The sequence below is a fragment of the Rhinoraja longicauda genome, chromosome 14 (assembly GCF_053455715.1).
Source record: "Rhinoraja longicauda isolate Sanriku21f chromosome 14, sRhiLon1.1, whole genome shotgun sequence".
Lineage (NCBI taxonomy): Eukaryota > Metazoa > Chordata > Chondrichthyes > Rajiformes > Arhynchobatidae > Rhinoraja > Rhinoraja longicauda.
The window spans coordinates 45145049-45169171 of record NC_135966.1 but is presented as its reverse complement, the minus strand read 5'-3'; the positions used below and the strand labels follow the sequence as shown (position 1 = coordinate 45169171).

At 42.7% G+C, this 24123-nt stretch overlaps 1 protein-coding gene across 2 annotated transcripts in view; it reads right to left on the bottom strand.

The window, feature by feature from the left end:
- LOC144600244 (serine/threonine-protein phosphatase 2A 55 kDa regulatory subunit B beta isoform) overlaps positions 1–24123 on the bottom strand; it is a 501688-nt gene that overhangs the window by 413967 nt on the left and 63598 nt on the right. The window contains exon 1 of one of the 2 annotated variants that reach the window (XM_078411798.1): positions 8145–8758. The exons of the other annotated variant lie outside the window; for it this stretch is intronic. Within the exon in view, the coding sequence (XP_078267924.1) occupies positions 8145–8223 (79 nt within the window). The 5' untranslated portion in view covers positions 8224–8758. Of the gene's footprint in view, positions 1–8144; positions 8759–24123 lie in introns of those variants that run through there. 2 annotated transcript variants of the gene reach the window in all.

Below are 24123 nucleotides of genomic sequence, written 5' to 3'. Positions count from 1 at the left end.
CCTTTAGTGTATTAACCATCATCTGCAGTTCTTTGTTTCAACTATATTCAATGATAGTACCTCACTCGGTTATAGTGGACAATCAGCAATAACGGCACCCCTCCCCCCCCCCCACTATGGCCCGTTATAACAAGGGTTTAGTGAAGTTTCAAAATCTCTCCAATGATCATGCCATGAAAAAAGTCTCCCATCTTTGTCAAGAGTGAAGCTATGATCTCAGCTTGGTCCCCTGTCCAAGGCCATCAGGTTGTTCTGGGGCAGGGTCTCAGCATTATGCTTGGAACTAGTTTAAAAGCCCCCTTGTTTGTTCAACAGCCACACACCCCAAACAACCATTCTGATGTAGCTCACTGAGCTTTGAGCATATGTGCAACCAAATGGTTTCAGCAAGATACATCCAAGAGGAAGTTGAAGTGAGACATTGAGGATGAAAGTAATTACTATGACTTCTGTAGACTTCTGTCATGCTGAAAATGTTTTTAAAGATATCAGATGACGTCCCGCAGCAGCTATCACAGTACTGTAAAGGGTTTAGAAGAACCAAATAAGGCATTCAACCACTGAAGATCACCTCACCTTCTGTCTCCTTTCTCTGTTCGTTTACTTATTTATCTATTTATTCACTTCTCTATGTTCTAGAAATCCCTGTAAAGCGTCTTTGAGTGTTTGAAAAGCGCTATATAAATGTAATGCATTATTATTATTATTATTATTATTATTATTATTATTATTATTATTATTATTATTATTATTATTATTATTATTATTATTATGTCAGATGAGGAGTTGAGATGAGGAAGGTCTTACCACAACAAATCTTATAGCTGCACCATGATAAAAGCTCCCAATAAAAATAGTATTATTCCTTCATCCAAATTTTGTAACATAACACAAACTAACTATGGAAAATCAATCCCACTTCCAGGCTTAACTAAATTGGGATTTGTATTTGCATTCTGGATGGGATTTGTGGTTATTTGGCCCAGACAAATTCTAAGGATATGTATCCAAATTCAAGGAGATTGATTTAATAGGCCCGTAATCTGCCACCTATGTGGATTTTAAAACAACTTGTGCCCATATAATCAGGAAGATCCCAAAGTCACTGAATGAGGATCTGGAGGTGTGGGAAGAGAGAGATCCCAGAACCAATGAGCACCATCACAAATGGTTCTCCCATTATTGTGCTTCACTCAGATTGCACCACAATCTTGCACCATTCTGATGTTTTGCACTCATCGTTGTATTTATTGGTGTATTTATTCATTACAGTGTGATATTCAGCTGAACATGGAATTTCAACACACCCTGGTGTATACGACTATAAAGGAATCTGAATCTGCATTTAGACCAGAATTAAGAACAGGATGCTATGGGAAAGAATAATTCCATAGCTTAGACAACGTTAAAAGGAATACAGTCTGGCACACCTGGATGGAGAAGAGGGGTGGGTTTGGGGAATGGAACTTAAGCAGCCCTCGAACATTTGTGTAATCAGAAGCTTATCATCCCTTCCCCATTTCTCCACCCTTCTAACTGATGATCCCTTTTGATGTCAAATTAGCTTTACTTGAAGTTTATCATTTCCTGCCTTTAATTATTCAAACATTTTTTAGTGGTCAACAAAGAAACCAGCAGGGATGTGGAACAATGTGCAGCAAGAAACTGCAGATAGACACAAAATGCTGGAGTAACTCAGCGGGACAGGCAGCATCTCTGGGTAGAACGAATGGGTGACTTTTCGGGTTAAGCCCCTTTTTCAGACTGCAGATGCTGGTTTACATCGAAGATGTAAGGAACTGCAGTTACCAGTTTACACCAAAGCTAGACACAAAACGCTGGAGTAACTTAGCGGGACAGGCAGCATCTCTGGAGAAAAGGAATAGGTGACGGAAGGAATGGAACAAGTTGTCTTTGAGTCGCAGCTACATTTGAGAAAAAAGAATAAAGATATTGAACATTGAACTATTTTGATGTACAGGTGTTTTGTGGGAAAAACAAGGGGGGAAAAAATCACATTTCCTCGCAGATGGCAGATGTATCGCTGCATTCAATTCAGCATCAAAGACTAAAGAGTATGCAGTTGAAGGTAGACAAATGGCCTACATCAAAGATGTAATAATAATTAATTGGCGCAGGAATTATAGGACATATAAATTAAATGATATGAACAAATGTAATCATCTTATGATGAAATATTTACATCTATAAAACTTTGTTGTGGACATTAGAAAGTTAAATTACCGAGATTAAAAAGTAGCAAATGATAGGTTATTTGGCTTATCGGCTCTATTTTATGTATTGTTTTCCCCATTACAGCTTGTCCACGCCTTTGTTACACTGTAACCTTCCACAGTCCCACAAACCTCCAAGCAATCTGCACACTTTTACATCTGACTTCCTCACAAACCCTATTTTTCACAAACTGAGATAGGGGATTGAGGAGCAAACATGGGAAGCATATCACGAGGGCAAAAAGGGGCATGAAATACTTCTGGCAGAAAAGAAAAACCCAAAGAGATTTTATGTATTTGAAGGTGCAATGGCAGGGGTTGATAGAGAATTGGTTTAATACTAGGAAGTAGAGGTATGATGGAAGGTTGATTTTCCTATGGGATGCTGGTGATTAATGGTGTGCCTCAGGGATCGGTGCTGGCCCCATTTTTGTTCATCATCTATATCAACAATTTGGATGAGAATATATATACAAGGCATGATTAGTAAGTTTGCAGATGACACCAAAATAGGAAGTATGGTAGACACATACGTACAGTCAAAGCCATTTTCCCAGAGGGGGAAAATATAATGGAGATTTACAGGGCAATTTTTTACACAGAGGCCGGTGGGGGCCTGGAACACTTTGCCAGGAGTACTGGTGGAGGCAAATACCATAGTGGTGTTTAAGAAGCTTTTATATAGGCACATGGATTTGCAGGGAATGGATCATTTGCAGGCAGATGAGATCAGTTCAGCTAGGCATCATGTTCGGCACAAACATTGTGGGCTGAATGGTGCCATTCCTGTGCTATCCTGTTCTATGTTCTATGAATAGTGAAGGCTGTTATCAAGAATTGCAGCGGGACCTTGATCACCTGGGCGTGGGCTGAGGAATCCTAATGGAGTTCAATTCAGATAAGCATGATATGCCCTAGTGAGTGTTGTGGAGCAGAGGAACCTAGGATTACAGATGCACAGTACCCATAAAGTGGTGTCACAAGTAGATAGGGTGGTAAAGAAGACTTTTGGTGCATCATGCTTCAACAGTCAAAGTTGGGATTTTATGTTACAGCTTCACAAGTCGTTGGTGAGGCCGCATTGGGAGTATTGCGTTCAGTTTTCATCACGGTGGCACAGGGCGGCATGGTGGCGCATCGGTAGAGTTGCTGCCTTACAGCAACCCGGAGACCCGGGTTTGATCCCGACAGGTGCTGTCTGTACGGAGTTTGTTCGTTCTCCCCGTGACCGCATGAGTTTTCTCCGAGATCTTCTTTTTTTCCCCACACTCCAAAGATGTACAGGTGTGTAGGTTAATTGGCTTGGTAAATGTTAAAAAATGTCCCTAGTGCGTGTAGGATAATGTTAATATGCAGGGATCACTGGTCGGCGCGGACCCAGTGGGCCGAAGGGCCTGTTTCCGCGCTGTATCTCTAAACTCTGCAATAGGAAGATTGTCATGAAACTGGAAAGAGAGAGGAGATTTACGAGGATATAGCCAGGACTCGAGGGACTGAGCTATAGGGAGAGATTGGGCAATGTAGGACTTTATACCATGGAGCACAGGAGGCTCAGGGGTGATCGAATAGAGGTGTATAAAATCGTGAGGTGAATGCTTAGACTTTTACCCAAGTTTAGGGGATTCAAGAACCAGAGGACATAGGTTTAAGGTAAAAGATTGACATAGGAATCTGAGGGGCAACTTTTTAATATAGTGGTTGGTGGGTACATGGAATGAGCTGCCAGAGGAGATTGTTGACCCAGGTGCAATAACAACAGAAACGACATTTGGACAAGTACATGGATGTGAAAGATATAGTGGGATATCGGCCAAATGCAGGCAAATGGGAATGGCTTAAATAGGGCATCTTGGTTAGAATGGATGAGTTGGGCCGAAGAGTCTGTTTCCGTACTGTTTGACAATGATTCCATATGTATCTGTGCGATACTGTATTTTGGGAAGTCAAACCAGCGCAAGTCGTTCACAGTAAACAGTAGGGCCCTGGGAATGTTACAGAATAGATGGATCTAGGAGAACAAGTACATAGTTCCTTCTAAGTGGCATTATCGGTCGATGAAGAATGCAGGTTAGTGAAGAGCGCATTTGGCACAATGGCTTTCAACAGTCAAGGAATCGAGTGCATAAGTTGCAATGTTATATTGCAGTTGAAGAACTGGGTTCAGCTTTGGTCACCCTGCTACAAGAAATGTGCCATTATGCTGGATAGAGCAGAGAGAAGAATTCCAAGGATGGTGTCAGGACTTGAGGGCCTTAGACATAGGAAGAGGATGGGCAGATGTGGACTTTATTCCTTCAAGTGCAGGAGGCCAAAGGGGTGGTCTTGTAGAGGTTTATAAAAGCATGAGTGGACTTGGAAGGGTGAATGCATAGTCTTTTTATATCTACAGATTATATTAATGATATGGATGAAGGACCCAGCCCACTGGAGCCAAATTTGCAGGTGATGCAAAGCCAGGTGAGTTAACATGTTTTGAGGAAAACACAAAGTAACAGTAAAGAGATATACACTGATCAGCCAAAACATTATGACCTGATGAGCCAAATCATTATGACCACCTGCCTAGTATGCTCTTGGTTCTCCATGTGTAGCCCCATATGCAGCAGGGTGCGATGCACTATGTATTATGACACATTCCTCCCGTGACCGCCATTAACATTATCTGTGACTTGTGCCACAGTAGACCTTCTGTCGGTTCCGACCAGGCGGGATAGCCTTCGTTGCCCTCGCGCATCGATGAGCCTTAGGTGCCCAACACCCTGTTGCCGGTTTGTGGTTTGTCCCTCCTCGGACCACTGTCGGTAGGTACTTACCACTGCTGACCAGGAGCACCCCACAAGCCTTGCCATTTCAGAGATGCCCTGACCCAGTCGTTTGGCCATAACAATTTGGCCCTTGTCAAAGTCGCTAAGGTCTTTACTCCTGCCCATTTCTCCTGCATCCAACATATCAACTTCAAGAACTGACTGTTCACTTGCTGCCTAATATATCCCACCCCTTGACAGGTACTATTGTAACAAGATAATCAATGTTATTCACTTCGTCTGTCAGTGGTCATAATGTTTTGGCTGATCGGTGTAGATACGTTTAAATAAGTGGGCAAGGATTTGGTAGAGTGAGGTTATCCACTCTGGAAGGAAGGAAAAAGGCAATTATTTCAATGGAGTGAGAGTATAAAATGTCATATGACAAAGCAACTTGGGAGTCTTATTTCTTTCTCCATGCCCACAGCCACTGCTCACCTATAATACACCTTCACTATTTTGTGGTTCAGCCAAGACCCAACTTACAAAACAATTTTTCCCCACATTTAAAGTTGATGTAAGTAACAGGGATCCAGGTCTGAGAGGTTTATACTGGACCAGGCATGGAAGGATAGAGACCAAGGTAGGTAGGTTGGGTTGAGAGTCAGATCAATATTAGTGATCACAAGAATGGGATGCAAGTCTAAGTGACCTGCTGCTGTTTCTATTGTACTTAATATTCTAGTGTGAGTTCAAATTTCACCAGTGAAAAGAAAACAGTTTCACCAATCTGCCTACAGTCCATTTTTGAATCTCAATGTGTTTTCACTGACATGGGTAGCCAGCTCACAGGGGAGGAGTCGTTGGCACTCAACAGCGTTAATCTTTAAGACATGGCTTTCATAGCAACCAAAAATGAGCACTGTAATTATTATCTATTGACTCAGCAGGCAATGAAGTGCTGTGCAATAGACATTGCCATTCAAAGCTGAAGATTAGCAATTTCCATATGAACAGGAACAGTGGGATTGACTAAATGCCCAACATTATCAACCTCTAATGTCTCAAGTTCATAATCCCTGATCCTGCAGTGATACTTGAGGCGCATAATTTATACAGATTTTCCACAGTTCGCAATATGTCAAATGTCAGTAAGATTAACACTGCACACACAAAAGCTTTCATTCTTCTAATGCTCAATCACACTTTAGACAATACTGTACATATTCCCCTTGATTTGTTGACACAAGAGGCTGGAGATGCTAGAATGTTGAGCAAAAAACAAAGTACTGGAGGTACTCTGTGGGCCAGGCAACATCTGTGGAGGGAAATGGATGGAGGACGTTTAGGGTCAAGACCCTTCTTCAGACTGATGATTGAAGGGTCCAGTCACTCTACCGGTGCTGCCTGGCCCACTGAGGTCTCTAGCACTTTGTTTTTTGTCCTCTGATTCGTTGCGATGCTTCTCATGCCTGTGTTTGTCTGTGTCTGTGCTTGGCCATTTGTGTCTGTGTATATGTGCATGCCTGTCTGTGATCCGATCCATGTCTGTCCGCTCGTGACTATCGGTCCATCCCTGCCTGTGCACACTCACACATGCAATCTAGCTTGCCAGTCCTCGTGGAAAGTTTCAGAGTACCACACTTTCGGTACTTTTGAAGTGGGCCAGACCAATGGTACTGACATGGAACATTCTATGGAGAAACAAGGAACTGCGGATGCTAGTTTATTGGAAAAGGACTCAGTGGGTCAGGAAGCATGCTGGAGAACATGGATAAGTGACATTTCAGGTCAAAGGGGCCGACATGTTCTCCAGAAATGTTGCCTGACCCATTATGTAGCATTATATGCTTTTCAAAAATCAAGATCCTGATAGACAATGCACAAGTGAAAAATTTCCCAATAAGAATCTGTTATCCTGAAGGAATCAGTATTCTACAGATGAGCAATTGAGGTCTTAAAAGTCAGACCAAAAATCCTTATTCATTACATCCCTCTGTCATATAATTTTATAAGATGAAGGGATATGGAGACAGATACTCTAACAACATTTAACGTATTTGTGAGAATATCTGGAATGCCATAGCACAGGCTAAAAGCCGAGCGTTGGAAAATGGGATTAGCACAGATAGGTACTTGATGGCCTACAGGGACGTAATCAGCTGAAGAGCCTGTTTCTGTGCAGTGTTACCCTACTTCACTAACCCATCAAAGCTTAACCTGCAATGAAGCTGATAGACATAGCAGCACCACAATGACCAATGGGAAACTTTCCAATCTATCCTAACATTATTATTTCTGAAAACATCAAGATATTGAGAAATGTTCAAGATGTATCGATGCCTTGCAAAGGTCAATAAAATTGGTCTTCCAGCCCCACACCCTGTGCAACCTCTCCCGTCAATCTACAGCCAGATTCAGTGGGTGAACCTGAAGAGAAGGCTGAGCAGCATAGATTTGCCAGGACTCAATTGCAGGCACTTACCCAGACAGTCAAGGGCATAGATACAACGACCAGCTAGTGTGAAAACAGCTCAAATACAAATAAATAAATAAATACATAAATAAATAAGGGAATAAAACGAGTGGCAGCCAAATATGCTCCCCTTAAGAATCTTTTCAAACATCAGAGGGAGCAAATGGCCACAGAAATGACTAAATAAGCATCCAACTGCTCAATAAATCATCCTTGCTTTCTGCAACATAAATATTTAATGCCTGTTCAATCATTCTTTTTTATTATTCATTAGTTGAGCTTACCACTACGAATTGTACACAAGCAGCATGATGCTACCAACACACTACAACTGGCTAAACTAATTAAACTGTTTTAAGAGTCACTCCATGTCATTGCAATACTTTATTGAAACAATAGAAGGAAAAATAAGCTTTTCCCGTAGTGACACCTAATTAAAATGGCACATGATCTCGCAACTTTGCAGCGTGATGACTAGCAGGATTAAAACGATTTAGGCCCCATTACTGCCAATGCATTACTGACAATTACAGATTGCTTTTTAAAGAGGAATGTGAAAGGGGCTGCAGTAAGGCCCTCTCTACTGGTCATTATTTTTCTCACTACTTCACTTGCGCTCTCCCCACAGAGACCCTCAAATGCACCTCCCATTGAGCACCAACCTCCACCGCCTGCCCCTTCATACACTACCTTCTGTGTAGCAGCTGGATGAGAAGATTGTACTGGGCGGTCTGAAGATGTAAGGCAGGTACCGAGAAAAGCATTTCATCTTCCAAATGAAAATACAAGAGAACCTCTTCAGTCTACGTGGATGACAGCACTCATTCTCCCCCACGCAAGAGGTGGACGTACTCCTTCACAGCTCATGGCTTGGACCGTACAGGTTCACCATTCTTGCCTCTTCCGACACCAGGGTACAGAGCCTTGCATCTCGGTTTGAATGCTGTACAAATCCCAAAGCGCCAGGATACTTAAATCATTGGCCGTTGTCCATCAGATCTGAAAATGCTGACTAAGAGCACTATAAAACATTTTAGCAATGCTGCTAAAACTCACCCCTGTGTCAAAAGAACTGCAAGTTAGTCGCTGCCAAGTCAATGTTAAGCCTTACAGGATCCAAAAAAAATAAATGTAGCGGTGGCAGAATATTTTAATGAATATATCAGAAGATTTTAACTTCGGGCGAACAAAGTAAAAAAAAACCTTTAAAAATAAAGAATGTTCTCCAGAACTCTAGTCGTTTGAATGCAGTATAATCGAGACACTTATAGCCATCTCCCTTCTCACATTTCAAGCCGCGCAGTCTGCAAGTCTTGCTGAAGCCTGCTCCCATTAATCTGAGCAGTCACGTTAGAGGCTGTACAGTAGCAGAACCTTGCAACCAATTACCAGCACCTTACGTAGTAGTGATTCAAAAAAAGCAATCTTGCTCTGTTAGCAGTCATGCCACTATTCACTTCCAGCCCCCTTGAGAAGCAGAGCAAAATATGCACAGACTCAATGAATATCCTTATTTTGAAGATTCCCTCAGCAATAGCACCTTTAACATAGGAAAATATCCTGATGCTTTTCACCGGAGCATCATCAAAATAAAATCTGACCCAGCCAGAAAGCATTACGGCATGTGATCAAATGCTTGGCCAAAGCATCGGTTTTAAGGAGCAGCTTAAAATAAGAGAGAGAGACAGGCACAGGTTTATGGGGAAAATTCCACAGCCTATGTAACTCAGTATCGCAAACACAGTAAAATCTTCAACATTGCACCTAGCAGATGTCATAAATGTAACATATTGTCCTACTGAGAGGGCATTGCATGAAGTGCAACAGCTTTATGCCTGCCGCTGTTTCACGATATGCCAGATAAAAGTCCAAGAAAGCAAGGCTCTGTGCCTCAGTAACCCATGGCTCAAGGCACTGAGCTGTCAAAACCATAGCTGGCATTTTCACTCAATTAATCAATCAAAATGGTGATTGGCCAGAAGAATGAGATTGACTTACAGAGGGAGAAAAAGCACTCATGGCAATTTTTTACCACTAAAATCAAATTTGCAAAATGTTAACAGCAAAGCTTACAGCTACAGCTATTTCTGCCTCATGATTGGAATTAGACTTATTTACAGCATGAGATTTTCATCCCAGCGTCCGTGATGCCATTGCAATTGTTCCCGTCTGTGCAAAACCAACCAAGCATATCACAAGCAGTGTGGAAATCTCGATCATCTCATTCTTCCACGTCTATTAGTTTACCAGCAGGCACACATTGACAGACTACTTATAGAAACATAGAAAATAGGTGCAGGAGGAGGCCATTTGGCCCTTCGAGCCAGCATTGCCATTCATTGTGATCATGGCTGATCATCCACAATCAATAACCTGTGCCAGCCTTCTACCCCTATCCCTTGATTCCGCTAGTCCCATGAGCTATATCTAACTCTCTTTTAAATTCATCCAGTGACTTGCGATGCTGTTAGAGTCATAGACCATGGAATCCAGCCCTTCCGGCCCAACTTGCCCACACCAGCCACCATGTCCCAGCTCCATTAGTCCCACCTGCCCGCGTTTGGTCCGTATCCCTCCAAACCTGTCCTATCCATGTACCTGTGTAACTGTTTCTTAAATGTTGGGATAATACCAGCCTCAACATGTCCTCTAGCAGCTTGTTCCATACACCTACCATACTTTGTGTGCAAAGGTTACTCCTCAGATTCTTATTAAATCTTCTCTTCACCTTAAACCTATGTCCTCTGGTCCTTGATTCACCTACTCTGGGCAAGAGACTCTGTACATCTACCTGATCTATTCCTCCCGTGATTTTGTCTGTTGTCTCACCACCCATTGCAAAAGCAATCTGGCTGGTCCCACTTCACTATTTCCTCATAATTCTGTAAATCCGTTCCTTTTAACTTCTGATCCACTTCTCTTTTGAGTGCCAGGAATGTATCTCCGCTCACTACCTCCTCTGTGTCAAGGAAAACTCCAGCTTCTTCAGATCACTCATGTCACTATAATCCATCAACACTGTAACCATTTCAGTAAATCTCTTCTGCACTATCTATAGAGTCTTTATACCTTTCCTGGAGTATAGGATGGGACACAATACTCCAACTGTGGCCAAACAAATGTTTTATAGAAGGATCATCATGACTTCCTTGCTCTTGTGCATTTACAAAACCCAGGATCCCTAATAATGTAGTAACCACTTCCACAACCTCTTGGGCCATCTTCAACAAGTTTGGCATCCATACCCAGTATCTGTAAGTTCCTGAACCCTCTTCAGTATTGTGCACTGTAAATTGTACAATCCCCATTCTTCCTACTGAAGCATGCCATTTTATATTTTTCTATTTTTAATTCCCTTTGCTACTCATCAACCTGTTCCACCAGTCTATTATCCCCTTCCTCACAGCTAACAATGACTCCAAGTTTTGCACCATTGGCAGATTTAGCCCTGCACCCCCATGTCCATTTCATTAACAAATCTCAGGAGAAGCAGAAGTCAATAGACAAAAGACAATAGGTGCAGGAGTAGGCCATTCGGCCCTTCGAGCCAGCACTACCATTCAATGTGATCATGGCTGATCATTCTCAATCAGTACCCCGTTCCTGCCTTCTCTCCATACCCCCCGACTCCGCTATCCTTAAGAGCTCTATCTAGCTCTCTCTTGAATGCATTCAGAGAATTGGCCTCCACTGCCTTCTGAGGCAGAGAATTCCACAGATTTACAACTCTCTGAGTGAAAAGGTTTTTCCTCATCTCAGTTCTAAATGGCTTACCCCTTATTCTTAAACTGTGGCCCCTGGTTTTGGACTCCCCCAACATTGGGAACATGTTTCCTGCCTCTAACGTGTCCAACCCCTTAATAATCTTATATGTTTCGATAAGATCCCCTCTCATCCTTCTAAATTCCAGTGTATACAAGCCTAGTCGCTCCAGTCTTTCAACATATGACAGTCCCGCCATTCCGGGAATTAACCTAGTAAACCTAGGCTGCACGCCCTCAATAGCAAGAATATCCTTCCTCAAATTTGGAGACCAAAACTGCACACAGTACTCCAGGTGCAGTCTCACTAGGGCCCTGTACAACTGCAGAAGGACCTCTTTGCTCCTAGTCCAAGTACTATCTCTGGGGAAACGAGATTGTATACCAACTGTTTGACACAGTGAGGAGTGGAGAATCACACTTCTGATTGGGAGAAGATCGGCATCTCCAGAGATGCTGCCTGACCCGCTGAGTTACTCCAGCATTTTGTGATACTTCTGATTGGGAGAACATTGCTCCAGAATGTAGAGAGGTTATTCTGGAGAGATCATCTGACGAGGCCATATGGATATAACTCAGGAATATTGGAGAGATGATCATTTTGCTGGGGTTATGCATTAAGTCTTCCAGCAGGAAGTAGAGGAATAGATATGCAAGTAAGTCACAGAAAGGTGAAAGAGCAATAGGTTTACATTATTGAAGTAATTTAACTATCCTGATAGAGATGCAAAGAGAGGTCGAATATTTACATGCCAGTGAAGCTTACTTCAGTGGTAATGGCATTACTGGAAAAAATTGTAAGGGACAGGATTTTTGTATATTTGGAAAGGCAGAGATTGATCAAGGATTGGCAGTATGGTTTGGTGAGGGGGAAATCTTGTCTCATTATCTCACTCATTTGATTGAGCTTTTTGAGGAGGTAACTAAGGGGATCGATAAAGACAGGGCAGGAGATGTTGTCTACATGGACTGTAGTAAGGCATTTTACAAGGTACCACACGGTAGGCTCGTCCAGAAGGATAAAGTGAGTATGAAGGAACTGCAGATGCTGGTTTAAACCGAAGATAGACACAAAATGCTGGAGTAACTCAGCAGGACAGAGATACTGCCTGTCCCACTGAGCTACTCCAGCATTTTGTGTCTATCTCCAGAAGGATAAAGCACAGGATCAAGGTAATATGGATTATTAGATCCAAAATTGGTTTGATGATAAGAGGCAATGGATGGTGTTTTTCTGATTAGAAGTCTGTGACCAATGGTGCATCATAGGAATTGGTGCTGGGCCCATTGCAGTTTGTAATAAATATGAACCATTTTGATGTGATGTGATTAGCACGTTTGTGTTCACAAAAGCTGATGGTGTTATGGATAGCGAGGAGGTTGTTTAAGGCTGCAGTAGAATATAGATCAGATGGCAAGCTGGGTGGACTGTTGGCAAGTATGAGATGATTTATTTTTGGAAATCATGTAGGAATAGGAGACACAGTAAATGGGAAGACACCCGTTAATATTAATGAACACAGGGACCTTGGAGTTCAAGTCAAGAGTTTCCAAAACACAAAGCACATCATGAGGAAGAAAGATGACACGTCTGCCTTCATGCCTTCATCGGTCACGGTATATAATATTAAGGTTGCAATCTCAAAAGATTAGGCAGCACTTGGAGAATTGTGTGCAGTTCTGGTCGCCACACAAGAGGAAGGATGTGATTGTGTTCTGGAGAGTGCAGAGAAGACTCACTAGATGTTGTTTAAATTAGAGGACTTTAATTATGAGCAGAGACTGAATTAGTTGAGCTCCTTATCCCTAGTACAAGGCTGACAAGTGTATAGAGGTATATCCAATTATAGGAGACATAAACAGAGCAGAGAGTCAGAATCTTCTTCCAGAGCCATTGGAGGTGGTTCTTGGAATCAGATAAAATTACTACATTTAAGAAGCATTTAGCCAAGGTGTGGAGGAATATAGTGCTAGTTCAAGCAAATGGGATTAGTGTAGATCGGCAAAAAGGTTCCCATGGATGTGGTGGGCCATAAGGCCTGATTCTGTGCTATGTGACATTATGACCATTAAAACACATATTCTATCCTGCTTTAACCATGTGAGAATAGCAGATCTTAGATTTAGGACATTGATGGGAAAAGCACAACCTGTCCAAAAAAGTCCAAAGAGAGGGAGGTTTGTTGAGGGCGATCTTCTTTAATGTAGAAATAAAGTGCAAGCACAAAAGAAAAACAAAATGGGGTAAACATAAACAAATAGGAAGGAAAAAAAAAGAGAGGAATAAAGAAAAGAGAGTGAAGTGTTGAAGTAGTCATGTTGAAGCTGTAAAGTCTATTTTTGTCCTGATTATCTACTTGTGTAACTAAGAGGACACCAAAACCTTCCAGGGAGGAGGAGAAAAATCTGCTGAGCATAGATGTGTTTAGCATCAGACATGTCAGCTTTGTTAAAATGAGTAAATGTTAAGATCAAAGCCAGGGCAAGAGAAAAAGGTGAAATTAAATCATAAGATTGCACTATTTTTTGGAACAAGTCATCCACAAAGAGATCAAACTACAATTATTGCATCAGAACACAAAATAGATTTCAAATGTGGAAGAAGTAATATAGAAACACCTCAAGTTGGTTGCTTGCATACACATTCATATATTGGATGACATTTAGTGATTTATTTATTATTGAGGTAGCACAGTGCCCCAGCTGGTAATGCTGCTGCCTCCGTGTTAGAGACCTAGGTTCAATATTCAGAGCTGTGTGTGTGATGTTTGCATGTTCTCCCCATAATCGCGTGGGTTTCCCCAGGTGCTCCAGTTTCCGCCCACATGCCAAAGATGTGCAGGTTGGTAGGCTAATTGGTCGGTATAAATTGCCCCGATTTAGAGGGGAATGGAATCTGATGGGGGAGGGGCTGAGCTAATGACAATGTGGCAAGATTAAAAAATGGATAGGTCAAATTCAGTGTTCCATCAGCTGTGTTCCATCACCCACAATACAATTGCTTATTATGAAAATAACTATAATTATAGCTCCCATGAATTAATCCAATTCACCAAGGCAAGAATCACTAATCCAGATGAAATAACCAGTGGCCAGCTTTATACAAGAGAGTGGATTGACACACAGAAGGTGATGAGATAGTAGAATCTTGTGCGTGCATGAAGAGAAGGGCTCACAGCCAGATAGCCTGTAGTATTACTCAGCTGCTGATATCTGTATTTATTTTATCTGTAATGCCAAATTCAGACTTCTGGAGCAGTGCAGCAGAACTCAGTGGCGGAGGCAAGGAATTTCCTCTAAAGATCCGATCTCTGGATTGCTGACTACTGAAGTGCAACTCTCTCAGTACATGCAGCAGTATGTAGAGAGTGCAGATTATAATAGGATCTTGATGAAGTGCGCCAATCCGACAAGGAATAGCAGATAGAGTTTCTTGAATGGGAGATGCTGCATTTTTTTAGGATAGTCAGGGCAGGACTTACACAGTAAATGTTAGGCCCCCGTGGAACAGGGGGACAAAGAGGTGCAGTGGTACATGGTTCCATGAAGGTGGCAACACAGGGTGGCGAAGGTGGCAAAGACATGCTTGACTTCATCATTGTGGGCATTGAATACAGAAAGTGGGACATCATGTAACAGTTGCACGAGACTGGTCATACCACATTTGGAGTACTGTGTACAGTTCTGGTACCACCAGATCCAGAAGGGGGGTGATGCATATTTTAGTATTTATATTTCTGATTCTTTTAAATTCAAAATAATGTGATCTATAAATTCTTAACTTAAAAATGTTAAGATATTGGGTTTCATTTCCTAATGTGGATGATTACCAAAACTTAGGTAAGAAGTTTCAAAAACAGAGTCAAGAATGAGCATTGGTGAAGAAGATTGAAATCCCATCCACCTCATCCAGGAGCTTGAGTTTTTGACCCATCATAGCCCGGTATCTGATGATCTTTTGAATGCCCATTGATCTTCTGAAAATAACAGGAAGTTCATACCCAATATCTTATGCTGAGTGAGAAGAAATACATGTGCACGAAGAAACTGCAGATCCTGGTTATCACTGAACATAGACACAAAATGCTGGAGTAACTCAGCGGGTTAAGCAGCATCTCTGGACAAAAGGAATAGGTGACGTTTTAGGTCGAGACCCTTCTTCAGACTGTTGAACCCAGTTCGGACCTAACTCAGATTACAGGTCAACAGTCAATCCACCGCTTTACGCAACAGTTTTCCTTCCGTGTCCTGCATTGCACATTGGCCGCCATCCGCCGACACCAGCAGGCCTCGCTCTAGGGTCAATTTACAATTTTTACCAAAGCGAATTAATCTACAAACCTGTGCAGAGGAAACTGGAGCACCCAGAGAAAACCCACACAGTCACAGGGAGAACGTACAAACTCCGTACAGACAGCACCCATAGTCAGGATCGAACACGGGTCTCTGGCACTGTAAGGCAGCAACTTTACCACTGCAACACTGTGCCGCCTTCTCACATTATCTTTCACACAACCTTGGCTGTTTGGTAACTTTGTCCATCATGCCCAACAATCGGTTTCACATGAAACACTACCACGAGTTGCAAATCTCCAGAAACTGCTTCATAATTTGACTGTTGCATAAATAACATCTTTCCATACTCATTGCGTTATTTTAAGAACTTATGATCTTCATATCAATAGTCTGGCAAGATCATCATAACGAGGTTAAGGCTCATAATTAAACAGTTCACAACATTAACTCACTGAGGTGATAATTATATTGCAATTCCAATCAATTTCTCCGACCGAGACAGTAAATGATTAAACTGTTATAGCTCACTCCCATATGCTGTTAAGAAATTTCAAATGTAAAATAAAATATTCAAAGTTTTACTTATCATTCTTTCCATTCTTGCCCACCCCCCCTTCTCTCACACACTGATACAGTGCATTCAGAAATTATTCCGACGCCTTCACTTTTTCCACATTTTGGTAAGTTACAGCCTTATTTAAAAATGGATTAAATTATTCTTTTTAATCATCAATCTACACACAATACCCCTGAATGAAGAAATGAAAACAGGTGTTTAGAAAATTGTGCAAAGTAATTAAAAAGAAATAACTGAAATATCATATTTACATAAGTATTCAGACCCTGTGCTATGACACTCAAAATTGAGCTTATGTTCATCCTGTTTCCATTGATTATCCTTGAGATGTTTCTACAACTTGATTGGAGTCCACCAATGATAAATTCAATTGATTGGACAAGATTTGGAAAGGCACACACCTGTCTATATAAGGTCCCACAGTTGACAGTGCATGTCAGAACAAAAACCAAGCCATGAAGATGAAGGAATTGTCCGTAGACCTCCGAGACAGGATTGTGTCGAGACACAGATCTGGGAAAGGGTATAAAACAATTTCTGCAGCATTGCAGGTTCGTTAGAACACAGAGGCCCCCGTCAGGTTCGAGGGAAAGATGAATGGAGCAAAGTACAGAGAGATCCTTGATGAAAACCTGCTCAATAGCATTCTGGACCTCAGACTGGGGCGGAGGTTCACATTCCAACAGAACAACGACCCTAAGTACACAGCCAAGACAATCAGGAGTGGCTTTGTGAAAAGTCTGTGAATGTCCTTGAGTGGCCCAGCCAGAGCCCGGACTTGAACCCAATCAAACATCTCTGGGGGGACCTGAAAATAGCTGTGCATCGACGCTCCCCATCCAACCTGACAGAGCTTGAGAGGATCTGCAGAGAAGAATGGGAGAAATCACCCAAATACAGGTGTGCCAAGCTTGTAGCGTTATACCCAAGAAGACTTGAGGCTGTAATCGCTGCCAAAGATGCCTCAACAGAACTGAGTAAAGGATCTGAATACTTATGTAACTGTGATATTTCAGTTACTTCCTTTTAATTATTTTGCAAAAATTTCTAAATTTCTAAAACATTTTTGTTTTTGCTTTTTTATTATGGGGTATTGTGTTTTGATTGATGATAAAAAAAAGAATTTAATTCATTTTAAAATAAGGCAGTAACGTAACAAAATGTGGAAAAAGTGAAAGGGTCTGAATACTTTCTGAATGCACTGTATCTTTGTTCATTCTTTCTTTCACTTTCCGTGCACTATTTGGATCTCACATGATCTTTCCTTCTCTATTATCTCCCTATTTCCTCCTCACTCTTTGAATTGCAGTGGTTAAGGGATAGATCTGTTGATCCAATGTGGATTGAAGCCCTGTTGACAGACCTGCAGTTTTTCTTGTTCCATCAAGTTTCAGCTTGAATTTTCCTGCACCCAACAGTGCAAATTGTGACTGACCTACACGGTTCATAATGAATATACCTAATGGCACATGTTGCATAAAATAGCACTCCTGGTTACATCTGGCCCATAGCACAGCACACTGACATTGACCATGTTTATGTCACCGGACTACCAATCACGGGCCTGCATTAATGCACCTGGAAATTCGTGACTTGTGCAGAATTTAAATTCTGCTAAATAAATGTGAAATAATAACCAGTGGCATCTCTGGTGACTAGATTGTTGTAAATGCGCACATTCCTTGAAATGTTCTTGCCTGCAATTACTGCAGGTAAGAAAATATGCTATCTTTACTTGTTGGCCTTTATGTGATTCTAGACCCACAACTACCCTCTGAAATGGCCAAGCAAGCTACTGAGTTCACAGACAGTGTGAGATGGACATGAAACACAGGTCTTCCAGTAAAGAAGGGGAATCAGTTATGGTTTATGCAAGATAATAAATTCCCATGTTCCACTTGTGCCTCTTGTAATTTATGTGATATTTTAATGGCACAATATTAATACAACAGTTATCGGCTTACTGATTTTTGTACACGTTAGTTTGGACAATATGTCAAAATATTTACAGAGGGCCTAATTTTGCGACAATCATTTATCCACACACAATTCAAACATCATTCCTGGAAGTTGATCGAGTTTCTAACAAATTGAATTCTCAAGCAATAGCTATGAATAGCATGAATCTGTCTTTGCACAAATTAAATCAAAATCATTACAACTTTTTTTCAAAAGTATATATTTGCAAGTATAGTCATAGAGACAGCTGAATCACAGTGCCAAAAACAGGCAGTCAAGGGTGTCACCTGATATAACTGCATCATGGAATATTTTATAAAGGTTTTGTTTTTAATTTTTATTTCTGTTTGTTTACCGCTGCCCATTTGCAGTGGGGCCAGCGTGGAACTGAACTGCAGACAGGAAACTGGATGCTCAATCCTTGTTACCATTGTTTTGCAACATTTGTAGAAGCTTAATAATTGAGCTCAATGATCTGGAATTTGGGATGTACGGAGAGAATCTGGATTGAGAGTTAGGAGAAATCAGCATTATTCCTCTTGTCGATCAACCTCCAACCACAGGTCTCATGCATGGGCATCTTAAACCCTGTCCACTTATTTTATTAGTCTGCATTCAAAAGTAACTTCTCCATATTTAAAATGTTTAATGCAAGAAGTAAAATATGGCAAACAACAAGCAGCACTTGTATAGTACTGCTGATACAGTAAAGTGAACTAAGCAATGTCATGGAACAAAATTAAAATTGACGCCAATTCATTGAGGAAATGTTCGGGCAGATGATCAGAAAATTGATCAAGGATGTAATTTTGTAAGCTGCACCACTGAGGAAAGTAGGAAGGCGGAGAGGGTGAGAGAGGCAGCTGCAGACGTAGAACAGAGTTGATCTCATCTCCCTCTAGTGGAGTGATTGATGTTAAATTTGGAGGAGTCCATACAGGATCGTACGGCGAGCATATGGAAGGAGCTGTAAATGAGGATGAGAACTTTAAAAAGTGAGTCACTGCAAGACCATGGGCCAATGTAGGTTAGAGGACAAAGAGATGATAGTCAAATAGGACCTGGTGCAACTTAAGATACTGTGGCCTTGAATGCTCACACCGTTGCTTTCAACTCTGGCCTGGCATCCGGCAACATGGACGACTACAAGGTAGAGTCCTACCGACTGCGAAGGGCAGTGAAGGACGCAAAAAGGAGTTACCGGGACAGGATGGAGTCACAGATGGAGCAGCAGGACACCAGGCGCCGTTGGCAGAGGCTACGGACTATAACTAGCTACCGGTCCAGCACCCCCTCAACCGGAAGTGCCGGCTCCTCCTTAGCTGATGTCCTGAACTCTTTTTATGCACGGCTCGAGACGGGTAACATCACCCCTAGCTCGCGGTCTAAAAACAACACCGCCGGGGCGCTGGCTAGCGAGGCTGGAGGGGGATCCACCGCTGGGGACGTGCACACATTCTCGGTGTCCGAGCATGACGTGAGGTGGGCTCTAACGCGTGTGAACACGAGGAAAGCTGGAGGCCCAGATGGCATATCTGGGCGAGTACTAAAGTCTTGTGCTACTCATCTTGCTCCAGTGCTCACCATTATATTTAACCTCTCCTTGGCCAAGTCCGTGGTCCCTGCATGCTTCAAAAGATCCATCATTGTACCGGTGCCAAAGAATGTCTCTCCAGCTTGTTTAAATTACTACCGACCAGTGGCCCTCACCTCGGTTGTCATGAAATGCTTCGAGAGACTAATCAAGAAGCACATCTGTGCCCTCCTTCCTCGCAACATGGACCCACTACAGTTCGCATACCGTCCGAACAGGTCCACGGATGATGCGGTCTCCCAGGTTCTGCACACCGCTCTCTCTCATCTGGACAGCCAGAAGGGGGGCTATGTGAGGATGCTGTTCATTGACTTTAGTTCAGCTTTCAACACAATAGTCCCCAGCAGACTGGCTGAGAAGCTGCTGGAACTGGGGCTTAGCACCCCTCTGTGTGCCTGGGTCCTAGACTTTCTCACCGCCAGGCTCCAAGTGGTCAGGATGGGGGAACACACATCTAGCCCTCTCACCCTGAACATAGGATCGCCCCAGGGTTGCGTCCTTACTGTGTGGCCAGGTTCAGCTCAAACTCCATCATCAAGTTTGCTGATGACACTGTGGTGGTGGGCCGGATCTCCGACAACGATGAAGAGGTGGCTGATCTGGCACTCTGGTGTCGGGACAATAGCCTCCTCTTGAATGTCACAAAAACGAAGGAGCTGATTGTGGACTTTAGAAGGGCTAAACATCCAAGAACGTACACGCCACTGGAGATAAATGGATCTACTGTGGATAGGGTGAGCAGTTTTAAATACTTTGGAGTCCACATCAAAGAGGATCTGACATGGGCTACGCACATTGCCGCATTGGTGGGTAAGGCTAAGCAGCGTCTTTACCACCTTAGACAGCTGAGGAAATTCAGAGTGTCTCTGAGGATCCTTCATTGCTTCTACTCTGGGGCTGAAGAGAGCATCCTGTCCGGCAACATTACAGTCTGGTTTGGGAACAGCTCTGCCCAGGACAGGATGGCCCTGCAGAGAGTAGTGCGTTCGGCAGAACGCACCATGGGAACTACACTCGACCCCCTGCAGGACCTATACATCAGGAGGTGTAGATCGAGAGCAAGCAAGATTATGAGGGACCCCTGCCACCCCAGCAACGGACTGTTCCAGATGCTACGGTCAGGCAAACGCCTCCGCTGTCACGCTGTGAAAACGGAGAGGATGAGACGGAGTTTCTTCCCACAGGCCATCAGGACTGTTCACTTTTATAACTCCAGGGACTAAATTTTGTCTTCTCTGGTATTAACTTTATTTATATGCTGTAACTGTAATTCTTTTTTGTGCACAATCCGCAGGCATTGCCACTTTCATTTCACTGCACATCGTGTATGTGCATGTGACAAATAAACTTGACTTGACTGTCTAGACTTAAGAAAAGCAGAACTGTTGGAGTCAGCAGCAGATGAGCTGAGGCAGAGTTGAGTCGGTTGATGTTCCTTTCAGTATATTTCGCTTAATCATTAGCAGCCATTCTTCGTAACCAAGCACAAGAATTCCTACCCAAAATATTTCTGCCTCACCACCTTTCTATCCTCTCACATATGTGCCAGATTGTTTTGATTATAGCCCATGAAGTATTTTGAGATATTTTATTATTTCAAAAGGTTAGCAGTAGAGGAGTCATCATTCCTCACAACCTGGTGAGTATTCCTATCCGCCCAGGTCAAACACAGGCACACTCTCACTACAAGTTGCTTGGTAGAACTGGTAATAGTTCAAATGATTGAGCAATGTGACACCATGTGATATCAATAATTAGTTTCCACTGTTGAACTGTGTTTTAAATTTGCAGAATCAAGAAAGCAGTGCAGCATGTCAATGATGGGCTTGTAAATGATTAACCTCAGCTCACAGTTCAATAATGCACATGGTACTGCACTTTGCTACACAAGATTGAAAGTGCAGACACAAAACTATTGCTTATTCAATATCAAATAGGTCACTAGCGGTTGTTGAGCCCACAATATCTATCCTTCACCTAGAACAAAACTATTGCTCAGGGGTAGCATAGTGGCACAGCAGTAGAGTTGCTGCCTTACATCGCCAGAGACACGGGTTTGATCCTGACTACAGGTACTGTCTGTACGGAGTTTATACTTTCTTCCAATGACCATGTGGGTTTTCTCCGGGTACTCCGGTTTCTCCCCATACTCCAATGATGTACAGGTTTGTAGGTTAATTGGTTTCGGTAAAAATTGTAAATTGTTCCTAGTGTGTAGGATAGTGCTGAACGGCCTATTTTCTACGCTGTTTTTCTAATATTTAAAGTCTAAAAGTAAAGAAAAATCTAAATTTCCCCCTCCCCAACACATCTTCCCAACCAGCCATGCATGGTCATGAGAAACTCTGGAATGGATTTCATTCCTGTGGGCACGTGATGTAACCAAATCAGGGAGGTATCTGACAATGCTGGCTTGAAGGATGATTGATGCAACTGATGGGAGGAAGAGGTGCACTTCCCCCATCCTCCCAGAAGGTAAATGCAGAGGTTGAGATTGAAGTGTTTGCAACCAGCTTTACCTGGTGGTTCTGTGGATGAACCACCTTGGCCATCTCCAACTGCAACAATGGCATCTGCAGACAAAGTGGAAGGATGTCATTGTGGGTCCAGTGTAATAAAGGTAGGCAATTCCAATTCATCCATTCCAAAGCTCTGGCTAATCTCACTCATCAGCAAAGAGATGGAGAGTATCATCAACTATACTCTCAAGCAACACTTCCCAATCGATAACTTCCTTGCTGGCATACAGACTGGGTTACACCTGAACCACTTGACCGAAAATGCACTGCAACTTTGTGGCAGAATCTTTGACCCCACGCACACCAGCTTCCTCCCCGCGAGGAAGGGTTGCAATGTCACCACTCGACCAATCCTTCATCAACCTAAGTCAGCAGTCCATTACCATAACGTCTTCACCATCAGCATATGGGACGCCATGCGACAAGGCCTTGTACACAGTAATGTGATCATCTTTAGAGGTATACAGCTAGAGGCTACAAGATTGTGTCTTCAGCTTCACAGGTAAATGCCATGTTAACTGAATTATGCATGCCCTGTACCTTCACAATTAGCGTGCAGGCCACAAACTCCCAAGTGATTTGCGGGTCAGTGATGTTTCTGAGTACAGGGAACGAGGGAGAGTCAGGCTGAGAATTCCGATAGCCCAATGTGGCTGTGCGCAGCCGATGCTCCCGAGGGATGTGTAAGTAAACAGGGCATGGAACTCTGCTGCCAATGCGCAGGCAAGAATTGAGGTACAAAGTTTCCCCTCACCTCCCCATCATGCTCCAGTTATCTTACCAGCAAGTCATCAAATGCAAATTGGAGGAAAAGCACCTCATATTTTGCTTGGGCAGTTTACAACCCAGCGGTATGAATATTGATTTCTCTAACTTCAAGTAATCCTTGCATCCCCTCTCCCTCTGTCCCTCCCCCATCCAAGTTGTTGTACTAGTTTCAAAGTCGTCTTGTTGAGTCTCATTGCCTGTAACTCATTTTCATCTAGTCCACAGCTAACAATGGCCTGTTTCCTTTATCATCGTTACTTTTTGCATATCTTTCATTCATTTGTTCTATATCTCTCTATATCATTGTCTATATATCTTTTGTTCGTCTTTCCCCTGACTCTCAGTCTGAAGGGTCTCGACCCAAAATGTCACCTATTTATTTTCTTATAGACAATAGGCAATAGGTGCAGGAGTAGGCCATTCGGCCCCTCGAGCCAGCACCACCATTCAATGTGATCATGGCTGATCATTCTCAATCAGTACCCCGTTCCTGCCTTCTCCCCATACCCCCTGACTCCGCTATCCTTAAGAGTTCTATCAAGCTCTCTCTTGAAAGCATTCAGGGAATAGGCCTCCACTGCCTTCTGAGAGCAGAGTATTCCACAGATTTACAACTCTCTGACTGAAAACATTTTTCCTCATCTCTGTTCTAAATGGCCTACCCCTTATTCTTAAACTGTGGCCCCTGGTTGTGGACTCCCCCAACATTGGGAACATGTTTCCTGCCTCGAACGAGTCCAACCCCTTAATAATCTTATACGTTTCAATAAGATCCCCTCTCATCCTTCTAAATTCCAGTGTATACAAGCCTAGTCGCTCCAGTCTTTCAACATACGACAGTCCCCCCATTCCGGGAATTAACCTAGTGAACCTACGCTGCACGCCCTCCATGGCAAGAATATCCTTCCTCAAATTTGGAGACCAAAACTGCACACAGTACTCCAGGTGCGGTCTCATTAGGGCCCTGTACAACTGCAGAAGGACCTCTTTGCTCCTATACTCAACTCCTCTTGTTATGAAGGCCAACATTCCATGGGCTTTCTTCACTGCCTGCTGTACCTGCATGCTTCCTTTCAGTGACTGATGCACTAGGACACCCAGATCTCGTTGTAGATCCCCTTTTCCTAACTTGACACCATTCATATAATAATTCAGATAATAACCTCACACTTATCCACATTAAACTGCATCTGCC